At 40.7% G+C, this 14,395-nt stretch overlaps 1 protein-coding gene across 11 annotated transcripts in view; it reads right to left on the bottom strand.

Annotated features, from left to right (window-relative positions):
* The window catches only part of AMPH (amphiphysin), a 951,873-nt gene that overhangs the window by 306,661 nt on the left and 630,817 nt on the right, over window positions 1-14,395 (bottom strand). For all 11 annotated transcript variants that reach the window (XM_085607441.1, XM_085607443.1, XM_085607442.1 and 8 more), the window contains exon 6: window positions 10,872-10,979. In XM_085607441.1, the coding sequence (XP_085463567.1) occupies window positions 10,872-10,979 (108 nt within the window). The remainder of the gene's footprint in view (window positions 1-10,871; window positions 10,980-14,395) is intronic.

Genomic DNA, 14,395 nt, shown 5'->3' with positions numbered 1-14,395 from the left:
ATTTTGGACAACATGGCTCCATAACACATATCCACTTTAAAACATACAACATTTAGTTATACAAACAACATGTTCTTAAAAGCAGGCCAGTAAGCACAGGCAAAATTTCAATTATGAGCCAGTAATTGAAAAATCTCTTTCGGACTTAAAACCACCTGTCCAAGGGATTATAAATACTTTGGCCCTGATTTAGAGTTTGGCAGTGAGGGTATTCTGTTGCAACGGAGTACCCTCTTCATTAAATTGTCTGTCCGCCCACTTGATTTAGATGTGGGCAGAGACTTAAAGTGTGTCTCCAACAGAGCCTTCTCCAGCTTGTCACCGAAATACTACTCCGGTGGCCCTGTTTAGGGTGGACAATCACATGTTTTATTTTGCTGTATGTCACTGCCAGGTAAACCTAGCAGTGAGGGACAGAAAAAATAAATATTGACTGTTAGACCAGACATTATTGGCGTGGTATTCCCACAAACATTTTGCTTATCTCCTCCTGTTTTGCTGATTTAGTTTAGGACTCTGTTCATATTACCACTGCTACCCAGCGCTTGTGTTCTCTCCTTCAAACAAGGTAAAATTGGCCTACACTTAATTGGCATCTTTAATTTCATTGTCCTTAGTAAATGGTACAAAATGTACCCAGGGCCTGTAAATTAAATGTTACTAATGGGCTTGCAGCACATATTGTGCCACCCACTAAAGTAGCCTTTAAAAACATCTCAGGCCTGCCACTGCAGACTATAATGGAGCTTTAAACCGCCATTTTGACCAGAAAAAACACATTTTTGCCAGGCTTAAACCTTCTTTTAAAATACATATATGTCACCCCTGAGGTAGGCCCAGAAGGTTCACAGGGCAGGGTGTACTGTATTTAAAAGTAGGGCATATGTACTTGAGTTTTACATGTCCCGGCTGTGAAAAACTCCTAATGTTGTTTTTCACTATTTTAAGGCCTATCTCTCCCATTGACTAACACTGGGTTACCCTATTACATTTGTTAAATTGCAACTTTGGATTGGGAGCAGACAGAGATAAGCAGTTTACGCTCAAATTAATTGTAATTTCAAATCCTCTTTAATGGTAAAGCCCAATTTTAAGTCACAAGTCTGAAAATGGCACGTTTAGACAGTTGGCATATTCTTCTTTTAGCTATTTGGGTCTTCTCCCAGTATCCTGGGTCACATGACTGTGAATGGCTCTGCTGCTGGGATTTGTGTATTGCTTACGGATAGAAACACAAGGGAACTTAGGTGTATACAGGATGGGTAATCATGTCAGATTGACTAGATGGGGCTTTACCAAGTCCCACTCACAGTTAAATGGACTTTGCCTACTGTAGACAAAAAAGGAATCTAACAGCATACATACCCTGTCTTTTCTCAACCCAGACAGTTCGGAACCTTGACAAGGGAAGTGGGAGAACTTAAAAGAACAAAATGTGGGGGTAGGACAGGGAGTCCCATCACGCAAAGGCTGGCACCAGGTATAAACATTGGATCTCCACAGCCACACTTCAGAACACTCTTGGACTGCCCTGATGCAAGAACACTGCCCTGCTGCTTGAAGGACTGCCTTGCTGTCTGAGAAGGAAGACTGGACCTGCTTACCTTCATCCTAGGCTAACCAGAATGACTCCAAGGGTCAGTTGGCTGACCTCCTGTCTGAGTTACAGGGACACAACAAGCTTTAGAGGGTTCACCACAAATGGCCAGCTGACCTACTGCACTGGGACCACCTGGACCTGCACCTGGCCTCTGCAGGAGTGAATTCCTGATCCCCAAGTGGTGCCTCCCCAGGACCTGGATCCTTGGTTGGCATCAGAGCATAGTGCTCCATGTCTAACTGAGAGCGTCATAAAATCCAACAGAGCACCACAACACAACTCAACACAGGACCTCACATGGCAGACCCTCATAACTCCTGGTCAGTGGGCTCATTGGAACTGTTGTTTTTGCATTGGAACTGACACAGCACAATGCAACTTAACGTAACTCAATACAGGACCTCACATAACAGCCTTTGATGCTCCTGATGGGAGCCTATGCAGAGAGACGCAAAGCCTTTCTTCAAGAACATAAGGTACAACTTTGAGCTGAACTAACCTGGTCCCAGTATCCAGCCTGCGCTCTATTGCAGTTGTCCTGAATTTATGACTTTGTACCTGTGCAACCAGATAACAACAGTTGGCACTTTGTACTTTTGCTTCTATTTTACTAAACACTTTGAAATCTGATATGTACTGGTATACTGATTGGAGTTTTGTCGTTCTGGCATAATTTTATTTTAAAATGTACTCTATTTTTCTAAAGTGGTTAGGGATTTTCCTGTGTTGAGCTTTCGCTTTATTTCTGTTTGTGTGCTGCATAAATACTTTACACATTGCCTCTACATTAAGCAGACTGCTTTTGTGGCAAGCTACCAGAGGGCTAAGCAGAAGTTAATTTGGTGACTTATGTAGTTCACCCTGACAAGGATTGTGGCTGTTGCCTGAGTTGGGCTTCTAAATTATTGGAAACCGAAATGACAAAAATCCAACCATTAGAATTGGAGTTATGAATTTTTAAAGTTCATGGTAAAAGCTAGCACCTAAAAGATCAAAGTGCCTACCACGGAAATCTAGTTGTGCAATATCAGATCAAGTCTAAAAATATGGTCGGCCGTGATGGAGCACGGTTCGGATACAAGAAGTGGATTGGTCCTGTTCTCTGCTTATCTTTGGACTTAGAAGAATTTTTAAAGAAAAATATTCTCTTAGAAGGTAAAGTTCAGCAGGCAAGGCAGCTGTGTCTGAGAAGGTGTCATCATCGGTAAGCTGCTGGGCAAAGCCGCTGTGAAGATTTCTATATTCAGACTTAGTCTTTTTATGGAAGTTGAAAATCTCCAGCGGGGCAAAGCTACAGGCTGTCACCAATGAGCGATCTAAGAGGCCGGATACCCCTCCTACGAGGTGTCGCTGGAAATAATTTGTTGCTGCAGAGAAGAACGTAGTGGGAGCTACCATGAAGTCAGGTCAGCTGGCGATGCACTTTGGGCAGATCATTGAACAGTTAGGTCCAGGTCTCCTCTTAGTCCTCACAGCACTTTTTGGCAATAAATGTTCTAAGTCCCAAGTTTTGGATTTGGGCTAACTGAGAATTGTTACCACCAATGCCAAGTGTCCATGACTTGGTGGGCACCACTTGGAGGATCAGAACTCAGTCAGACTGGGTCCTGGTATGAGTTCAAGGTGGTTCGAGCCTTCCTGTCCCTAAGGCTCTGATCAAGAGGGCAGCCAACTAGCTCTTGGAGTAAGTCTTGGGTTCAAACATGAAAGATGACCGCCAGTAGCAAAGCAGTCTTTCAGGCAAGCTTCAGAGAGCAGGGAAGGGCTATTGGTGCAGCAGGGCATCTGAAGTACACAGCATACCACAGACAGCAGGCCTGTCCTTCTGTAGGTCTAGACGTGATTTGAAGAGAGGTTCTAATTTTTATACTGGATGCTAGCTTTGAAGTGAAACACCTGGAGATTTCCTCCCACAAATGTGTCTGGAGCTTCCTGCCTGCCTTCCTGCCCTGTCCCAGTGTGTCTGGAGGCACAAAAGGCTAGTGGGAAGTCCTTCGTGTGTGAGCTGAGGCATTGTCTTTACTTCAAAGACAATTAGGTAGGAGGGCTGTGCACAACTCTGACTCCCCATCCAGCTACGCCTTCCTATCCCTATCCAGCTACGCCTCCCTATCCTGCTAGTCCCTCTATTACACAGCTTTCTGGGAGGAATACAGAGAGGCCATTTTGCCAACAAGAAAATTCAAACTTTAACAGTGTAATTTTCAGAATTGTGACTTACAACCTGACTTTATCATTGCGAGAATTTTACATTACAATTCCCAATATGTCATTGGGGTGTGCTCCCAAAAAAGGTTATCGCTTATTAAATGTAATAAGGTAACCCAATGTTATCCTATGGAAGAGGGGGTCACAAAGTAGCTAAAAACTTGTAAACCTAAAAGTACATGTCTAGGGCCTACCTTAGGGGTGATATATGTAATATAAAATAGGTTTCAGACTTGGCAAGAGGATTATTTTACCAAATCAAATTGGCAGTTTAAAAAGCTGTATACACACTGCAATGGCAGGCAAGAGGAATGTTTTAAGGGGCTACTTAAGTAGGTGCCACTATGGGTGCTGCAGGCCCATTCGTATCGTATAGATTACCAGCCCTGGGCATATGGCATACCACTTTCTAAGGGACTTATAAGTAAGCTAAATATGTCAAATCAGGTGTAAGCCAATAATACAATGTTTAATGGAGTGAGCAATAGCACGGGAGCAGTTCAAATGTGCACAGACCCTTAAGACCAAGAAAAAAGAAGTCAGCTAAACAGGAGTGGAGAAGGCAAAGTGTTTGGGGGAAGACCATCCTAACAGGTTCCATTCGGAGCATTGTAATGGATGTGATTAAACTTTGTGAAATTAATAAGTCCTGCCCTGCCTCTTTGATGTTGAATTCATTCTAAAGACCATATGCAATGTCGCCCTGATTGTATAACTACGTTTGTCTCTAGAAAATGCTATCAATATACAAGCTTGCATTGACTAGTAATTAACCAACCACGTCGATAGATAATTCCCAAGAACTAGATATATTTTTGATATTGTTTGTCTGCTTTTCTTTTTTTAATCAAGATGACAGCCACAACAGTTGCCTCAATAAAAATCTGGCTTTCTACACGTTAGTTTTCAGCCGCAATCAATCTCCCTTTCAGTACTGAACAAGGCAGCAGCAGCGCCAAGACGCCTTTGGGCATTTGAGCGCTATACAAAACCAAAAATCAAATCAACTGCTTAATTGAAAGTAAGCATGTGTACTTTGAATATTGATAGGCCAAATACGTAGATGATAAAACATATGAGGACCAATAGAAATGTTTTGAGAAAAAACACAGCATGGACACTGTGCACCTCTGGTCTAAATAAAATATGTGCATTTGGTTAGAAAAAGAATATAGCAAAGATAAATAAAACTGTATATGGGGTTTAAAGTCTGAGGCACAAATATTACCATTAGACGTCAATGGGGAAAATACTGCATAAGACATAAATGTAAACATATGAAAAATGAAAATGCTTTAAGTGACCTTCACAGAGCTTACAAAGACACCACTTCTAGATGCTCCATGTAAATGTGGTTGGATACAAGGTGGGTTGTTGTTGGGGTGAATGATTCTTTGAGCTGAGAAAACATTAAGGAGCAAACAAATGTCAAGCATCATGAATCTGCAGATTCTATCTTTGCAGGGCTCCAATAAATTGTTTATATGTTGTAAGTGTCATCAGTAAAGGTCAAACATCTGGCTGAAATAACACTCACTGATATAATCTTGTAATAAGGCTCTACTGAAAGTGTCTACAACCAGCATGATATTAGTGGTACCACCAGACAAGATGTTCCATCTTCTAACTTATACCAAATGTGGATTCTTGAAAATGTTCAGCTAGGTCCAAATGGAGTTCCAGGTCAGCAATGGGATGAGCTAAACATTTATGAAGCCTATACATATGATATACTATGTTTTAAGTAGGACTAAGTCACAGAGATCCTGATTTTGGCTGATTCAGGTTGGGTGGAGACATGGCCTCTGGCCAGATGTAATTCACACTTGCACTTCAAATGCACACTAGCAGTAATTGCCTAGGCCTATAGGGTTCATTTGGGGAACAGAAAAGTGAGCAGTGACTGGCCACGGAATGGAGGTGTAGCCACTACTATGATGATGATCCTGCCCAGCTTGGTGGTAGTACTTTGAATTCCCCTTTGGTCAAAGAGTGAATGCACACCTGAGAGAAAGAAGTTCCAGAAACTACCATAGTGCCCTAAAATGCAGGGGTAACGGGACCTGTTTCCTTCTTCATGGGGTCTGGGAATCCCTGTGGATTACCCCGGACCTGACATACACATGTGGAAGGACGATGAGAATCCCCATTGATTCCCTGGGCCCTGAGGAAGAAGATAGCTTGGGTTACCATCAGCTCTGATAAAACCAGTGTTCATACTTGCCAGACCATGTAAAATGTAGCATGGGGTTGGTGGGGCAGAGGAAGTGACAGAGATTGGTGTGCCAACTTTTGTTTGAAAGTTTTCTCCAATTTCTGATACTATGGACTAACTCCTTCAGACTGGAATTCAAGCTTGAGTTTCTCAGTTGGTAACTGCTTTTCTTCTCCATTTGCAAGTTGCTGAAAAGTGGGTTATTGGTAGGGGTAAGTATGCACCTACCATTATTAATAAGTCCGCTAACATGGTTTAGGGTCCAGTAAAAGTCTCAGTAAATTAGCCTCTTACTCAACCCTTGGTAGCTGTCAATGAGCCGTCAGGCCTAACTTAGGAGACAGGAGTGTAGAGCATTTAAAAACACCAATAAATCAAATAAGTAAGACACAACACATAATAAAAATCCCACTCCCATGTATAGAAATAATAAATAACTGTATGACCAAATAGACACCAAAATGACAAACATCCAATGTAGGGAACCAGAGATATGATTTTTTGAAGATTAACCACTTTATAGTGCTTAAAACCTATAGCACCACTGTGGACTATCTGCCATGATTGACCGCGACAAAGTCAAAGTTTCAGGCCAACTGCGATGAAGTCCTGGTCGAACACACTAGGCAGGGTGCATTGGTCAAACTTTTACCTTCACAATTAAAATCTTTTCTGGAGCCTTTTCTTCCGATGGCCCTTGACCCTCCACAGCAGGCCGGATTTGGGGCAGGTTTGCCGGCTTGACTTCCCTCGAGGCCCCTGTCAAATCCTGGGAGTCCAAAGCTCTGGAGCTTTCAGGGGGCTGAACCTGAAATCCTAGCTCTGTCGCAGTTGAAGGAGGCCGGCTTATAAAGCTTTTTCCCAAAAGTTCCCCAAACTTCTCCAAACCTCAGGAGGTGCTTCCTGGAGGTCTCCTTGTGGGTTGATAGTGTCCAAAACAAAAATCCAAAGATCTGGATTCACCTGAATGGTCTCTGGAAGGTCTGGACCACAATTCCCACAATGCACCTGGCCAAATCCTTAAAAGTCCACTGCACATTCTCAAAGAGGGGACTCTTGGTGGTGATGATGGAGGTGGGTGGCTTGGTCTGGGGGCTCAATGGACTAATGGATCCACTGCAGGGTCCTATGTTCAACCTCATGGTCAGATGTTCAAATCACGGTAGGTCCATTGAGCCTTTCATCCATCTGAGGTCGATAAAATGAGTACCATTGAGTTGGGTAACAATAAACATCTGTTATGTAGTGCCAAAATGCCTACGGGGGAATGTACTCTTTACAAATACATGTTATGTTTTGTTATGTTATGTGGGCTTTGTTAACCTATAGCTGCAGAGTGTCCGCTCCTTAATCTTTCTTGAAGCAAGGCACAGTCCCCTGGGCTGTAGTACCAAAGTGTGTAACAGGCGCAGTCATTCTGAGTGTAGACCCTATGGGGTGGAAATTTAGATTAAAGCAGGATAGTCCTTCTTTCCCTTGTAGTTTCAGGCAATAGCACTTAGAGGCTGTGCAGCTCTCAGATATTTATTCAGTGTTCAGTGGCAACAAGTAGGGCACACGTCTGTTCAATGTGATTCTGGGTACCTCTCAAAAGCATGGCAACTTTCTCCAAAGTAAGGCATCTTCTTGTCCCATAAAGCACTGCATTTCCAAACTCCAACATGGATGACATCTCTCCAGAGGAGTAAGAGCTAGCTAAACCAACACACGGTGTGGCTCATTTCCATTAGCTTTCCTCTCCCTGACCCCTGCAATTTCCTGTTCCAAACCGGACGTCGCCTGGCATTCCTTACTGATCTACTCCCTCTATGAGCTCAGTTTGATTTACCCAGTCTGCAGGACCCATCCTTCCCAACTGCAGAGCTCCCTCCATCAGAGAACCTCTGCTCCTGCCAGGCCAGTTATCACCTAATCAAAGCAGCCTGGCTAAGCCTGTTAAGGCTGGCAAATCAGCAGAGACCACTATAAAGCTGGAATTTGGCTTACAGAAGAGAATGTTCAATAACTTCTCTTCTGTACTAATTATGATAAATCTTACAGTAGGAAGTTGTTGCATTTATCTACACCAATCTTTTAAGTCCTCCCGCTATTTTTTTTCACTCCTTTCCTAGAAATATTTATAGCTGAATAAAATATTGCATGGTTAGCCTATAGAGCTAAGTATCTACAATTGGGAAAAATACATTTTAAAATTTTTCCCTCACCACGGCATACTAAGCATCTTTTATAAGACCCCTGTCTTACATGACCCCCCCCCCCCCCACCACCACCACTGGGACACCTAAGGGAGTCCCTGGGGGTACGAAATGTGTAAAAATAAGGTTAAAGTAGATTTAAAGTGCTCCTACCATCAAGTCGGGTTTGCACACAATTTTACTTTTAAAGACAGTCTGCAAGGCCAGGCTGCCTTTAAAATGATAACAGTAGAATCAACAGTACAGTGTAAGGGTGCTCTAATTAGATAATACCATTTAACAATAAAACCACATTTTTAAATATAGTGGTCTTAGTGATTTATTTCACACACATTTATTTCATTTTTAGAAGCAATTGTGAACATATATAACATATCTTTCAATTGAATGACAACCTTTTTTGGTTATTTACATATATACATTTCACAATACTGATAAGACAAACAAAACTGTTAACATTCAAATACAAAAACATAACAATTATGAAATGGACGAGTCCTTTACTCTCTAATTAGAGCACATGGCAGAATTGTCTTTTGTGTGTCAATCTAAATATACATCCTGCCAGTGGACGCTCGTTGAGATTATGTGGTAGAATAACAGGCCAATTGTCGTGTTTGCTAACTACTAATAGTCTGTTCACAGTACAATCTTTTCTAACCAGCTTGGTCAACGCATTTCGAACCCTTCGTGACCTTTGGGGTTCTCTCCAGGACCAATTGTGTTGCTTATTTCTTAAGGGCAACCCTTCCGTGTTCCACATTACAGGAAGAAAGGGAAGTGTTCACCACACGAGAAACTACCCCTACATACACAGAAGGGTTGCCCTTAAGAAATAAGGAGCACAATTGGAATCACAAACACAAAGTGTTTGACCAAGTCCCGGTCCTGAGGAGAACCCCAAAGGTCACGAAGGGTTCGAAACACGTTGACCAAGCTGGTTGGAAAAGATTTTACTGTGCACAGACTATTAGTAGTTAGCAAACACAGAAATTGGCCTGTTGTTCTACCAGATAATCCCAACGAGCATGCACTGGCAGGATGTATATTTAGATTGACACACAAAAGACAATTCGACCATGTGCTCTAATTAGAGAGTAAAGGACTGATCCATTTCACAATTGTTGTGTTTGTATTTAAATGTTAGCATTTTTGTTTGTCTTATCAGTATTCTGAAATGTATATATGTAAATAACCAGAAAAAGGTTGTCCTTCAATTGAAAGACGTTATAAATGTTCACAATTGCTTATAAAAATTAAAAAATGAGTGAGAAATAAATCACTAAGACCACTATATTTAAAAATGTGGTTTTATTGTTAAATGGTATTATCTACTTAGAGCACCCTTACACTGTACTGTTGATTCTACTTTATAGGAGACCTAGTTTGGGTGCTATCTATGGGCTCAACCCCCCCTTTTTCTAAAACTTTAAAATGACAACAGGCACTCAGCAGTGCAAACAGGCAAGCACAGGAAATCTCCTGCCCCTAAACTTCCATGCCCTAGTACATATTAGGGGCCTATAGGTAGTTTAAACCCCAAAGCCCTATTATATACACTAGGGACTTATAGGGCTTGTCAATACCAATTGTGAGAATTTACTTTTAATGACAGGCTGCAAGGCAGGACTGCCTTTAAAATGGCAGTAGACAAACAGCAGCGTGCACATTCAAGTGCAGGAAATCTGCTGGGCCTCTAAACTTCCATGCTATATTTACTAGGGACTTATAGGTAGATTGCACCCCCTGGCCCCATTATCTACTAGGGACATAAAGGATCTGTCATTGTCAATTGGGAGTGTACCCTATTACCTGTACCTTTTTATACATATTTCTAGCCCTGGGTCTGGTCAGCATAGGCCAGTGTACAGTTAGAGTCAGTTAACACCAGTATCATTCAGCAAACAAATGGGGGTGAACGGTGCAAAAGGGTGACTTTCTAACAATTAGACAGGACCATTTGTCCTACTGATGCCTGACAACATGGGGCGTATACTATTTTACACCTCCAGAGTCAGTTAGTGGCTTAACCTCATATCAGGTCAGTCCTAAAGTAGCAAGGTCGGCACAGCAATACAACAAAGTGCCATTTTAAGCAGAGAATGGAGTGAAAATGTCCTGCTTAGAAGGGCACAGCAGAGAGTAAACATTTAAGGGATCAAAAGCAATGTCACTGGGGAAACAACAGAAGAGGGAATTTCTTACACATACTGTGATATTTACACAACCAAATATGATTTTGGTTCATCTTATAAAACAAGGAATTAAAACAAATATGCTGATGCACACAAGGCAGCCTGATGTATAGAGAAGGTTGACAGAAAAATAGAGAAAGGGTAGATTTATATTAATAAACCGTTTTTCAATCGCTTGCTCTTATCAACAATACTCGTGGTCTCTTTTCTTACACTGTTCATCTGAGCCAATAGAAAAGCAGAACTCAACTATGTATTTGGTGCATTCCTCACCCCTCCAATCCATAGGACAGAGATTTACTAAAGAATACAGGAATATGGTTGAAATAATTTAGTCATGCACAAGCTCATCTATGGCTCTGAAGGATGTTATAATCCAGTTACAGTTTTAATCTAAAACATCTGCAAAGTTTGAGACACTCTCTTGTATGAATGTGTTGTTAGAAGACGGTCTTTACCTTCGATATTCTCCCCTCGTCTCTCCTCTTCGCATTCTGTAAGGCTTCCAGGTGATGTCTCGCACTGTCGTAGTCAACCAGTTTTCTACTCCGCTTTGCTATGCGAGTCTGTTGAAAATTACAATAAACTGTTCAGAACATGGCTTTTCTTTTGATTAAGTCTTTCAGATAATGTAAACTTTTTTGAAATGGTAAATTCTGGATCTATTTTCATATGATTATGAATATGCTTTAGTAGACAAATATGCTAGAGTTCATTTGGAGAATGTGGGAAGCCTAATTCATATAGATTTACCAACAATTTGTGTCGAGCAAAATGCTAGTAGATATTTACAAACCCACACACGTGGCCTTGTAAAGAAGTGTAACGCAATGCAGCTGCTTGCGCTTCATTGAGTTACAGTTAAGTTTAGAAGATATTGCACGGATAGAGCATGGGCGTTCCCATGCATCCACCCATGCATTTTTAGGTAATCCCATATTTACCAAGGTTTGTAAACCTGGAATGGCGTGAAATAGCTACGCCTCCCTGAGGACGGTCTAACAAGGAGAAAAATAAATGTTCTCCTCATTATTTCCTCTTTCTATGTGTGCTGCATTTTGCAGCACACATAGAAATGGGAAAATTCCTTAAGAGATTGTTTCAGTACAGGAAGGTGACCTTTCCTGCACAAACAAATTATTGCCTGTAATGCAGGCAGTCTTGCACCACGGTGCAACGGTGCCTGCCTTGGCGCTGGGCCTCTCTGAAGTATAACAGCATTATGAGAGAGCAGAAGTGCGCCATATCTTAGTAGATACGCGCATTTCTGCTCACTCCCTTTGACACAACGCAGGGCAGCAAGTAGCCTTGCTGCACTGCATAGCTTGAAAGTTTATCAAATCTGGCCCATAGTCATTGCATTTATAAGGCTGACTTAAATGCACCAATGGGTGTGCACCCTTAATATCAATGCCAGAATATCAGGGGACACAACATCAAAAACACAATATAAAAATAAATATCGGCAGGTAATCTTAGCTTTTCTATACCTAACTCCACATATAAGTGATTGTGCGGTATATACAACTTCAAGGTATGTAGATGAGGAGTTAGAAATAGTAAATCTATACTACCTTGACTGCACTTACCTTTCAATATTTTGTCCTTTGATATTCTGGCATTGATATTTTTGGACCGCGATGTTCTGAGGGTGAGAATTCAGTAGTATAATTGCACAAATGGCTTGATTTGCAACTGTAAGGTATTAATTAATGGCGGCCATGCAATATGATTGTATCTTATTGCACATGAGAAAATCCCACTGAATGGGAGTGTATTCCAGGTCTTAGGGGCATATTATCAAGCCAGGCGATAAAATTATCGCCGCTTTAGCGGTAGAAAACTGCCGCTAAAACGGCGATAATGGGCTTGATAATATGCTCTATGTAATTTCAATTGAAGCCCATGTTAAATGTGAAGGACGTCTAACATGGGCTTCAATTGAAATTCCATAGAGCATATTATCAAGCCCATTATCGCCGTTTTAGCGGCAGTTTTCTGCCTCTAAAGCGGCGATAATTTTATCGCCTGGCTTGATAAAATGCCCCCTGGTTTCCTCGGAATGTGTTGTAGCACCTACAAATGCAAGAGTTTGTGGGTATTCTAAAATATCTCTCCTACCCTCTCCAATTATGAAAATGGTCACAGATTTCTGTGTGGAACAAACATTACACATACCTTTGCAAAATCCCAAAAAATTATTTACAAAGGTTTTCCTGGGTTACGCCTACGATGGAGAGGAAAATCACATTTACATTTAATGACAAGAGAAACCAAACATGACACTTTTTGAGAGAGAAATTAATAAACGTGTGTCAAATTCACATTATAGAAAACATAATGAAAACAAAGAATATTTGTTACTGCATCGTAAAAGCATGCAGAAAATGAGTAGTTTAGATGGTATCATACGTATAATTAACATAGGTTGTGATTTACTAAAGAAAGATAATTATATTTTATTAATGTGTGTTAGAAAACAGTGCAAATGATGGATTCTCATGTTATAAGGTTTGCCTCTAATCGTTTCTGAACACTATTTATATGAAAGAATAACAAATAAGATTTATCGAATATATGATTAATTCTGATTATGGTAGTACATTTTACAAAAACTATCTCATTGTGTGTGTAACTGTGTGTACCAAAAATGACAAAAGAAAAGTAGGTGTCACACATTTCTATTTGATGATGCACCAGTGAAACTTACAGAGGCAGTATATCACCTATAGTCCAATCTAATTTGTCTGAAACAATAATAAAATTGTTTGATTTGAAATATATTTCCATGTTGGTAAATACAAAAGTTATAAGTACCCTATATTGGCACATATTATTTGTAATCCTACTAAATCCTACTAAATGTTCCCAAGTGCATCAGAAGTTATACTAAAAATATGACATTTCATGTTCTTTTATCAATGTATGCATATAACTGAGGTACATTAGCCTAAATTAATTATGGGCCTAATACATTCACAAAATGTTCTGCCTTGCTAAGATCAATGTCTGTGAGAGATTTTTCCAGTATAACAAATTATGTGTAACAGTGTTTCCCGCTACTGAGTTCGCATGTGTTGAATGAAAGATTTTGCAGCAATTATGATACCATTCCAGGACATCCGCCTGGGAAACTGTCCTCTTGAACTTTCTCCTATGCTCTATCTAAAGGGGCATTGTTCTAACATTACACAGACTGGTTGGCTTAAGGACTGTGTAATTGTCCCTCCTATTTCTCTGCATTTTGCGGTCTTATTATGCCACCTGACACACACTCCATATAAACTGAGCAATGGAATGAGTGGTCTGACCAGATGAGGTGACCCACCCACAGAAACGAGGAGAGTATAATATTGTCTGACCTAACGGATAACTAAGACTCTATGATGGCAATGGTGGTGGGGACGGACGATTTGCTGTTCTGCATTGCCTGCTGATTACGAACTGCTAACGAAGATTTTGCAGAGCTTACTTGGAAAATTAACTTGACTGATGTGGACTCATATGGCTTCTTTCCTGAACTGACGCATATGCTATATGCATTTGTGGACTCGTCCTTTGGAGACCACTCGAACTGGCACACTTATCCCTTTGCTAAAATCTCTTGAGCTTTGGGTACTTACTTGGATCTTTCTTTACGTATTACCCTATGTACTCTATTGATGCATTTATCTTTCTAATACTTGATAACCTAAACTACATTTACTACTTTGACGCAGCTGTCATATTTTATTGTTATATAAGTGGGAGTGCATTTCCCAATCAGATTTACCAAATGACTAGAGGAGATCCTATTAGAGAAATCTCAGAGTATCAAATTGTAATGTTATTACTTTGTATAGCTTTAGCTGAACTTTTGGTATGTATGATTTTGGCTCCCCCACTTTTCTTCAGGAGATTTGGGCCTGCAGTGAAAATTATTTACTTTTATTGCATTGTCTTGAGAGTAATCTACATGAACTTGATATCAATGTTGTAGTTC

The sequence above is a fragment of the Triturus cristatus genome, chromosome 5_2, assembly GCF_964204655.1.
Source record: "Triturus cristatus chromosome 5_2, aTriCri1.1, whole genome shotgun sequence".
Lineage (NCBI taxonomy): Eukaryota > Metazoa > Chordata > Amphibia > Caudata > Salamandridae > Triturus > Triturus cristatus.
Note: the sequence above shows the minus strand (reverse complement) of the source record. Positions and strands in the feature narration are given on the sequence as shown.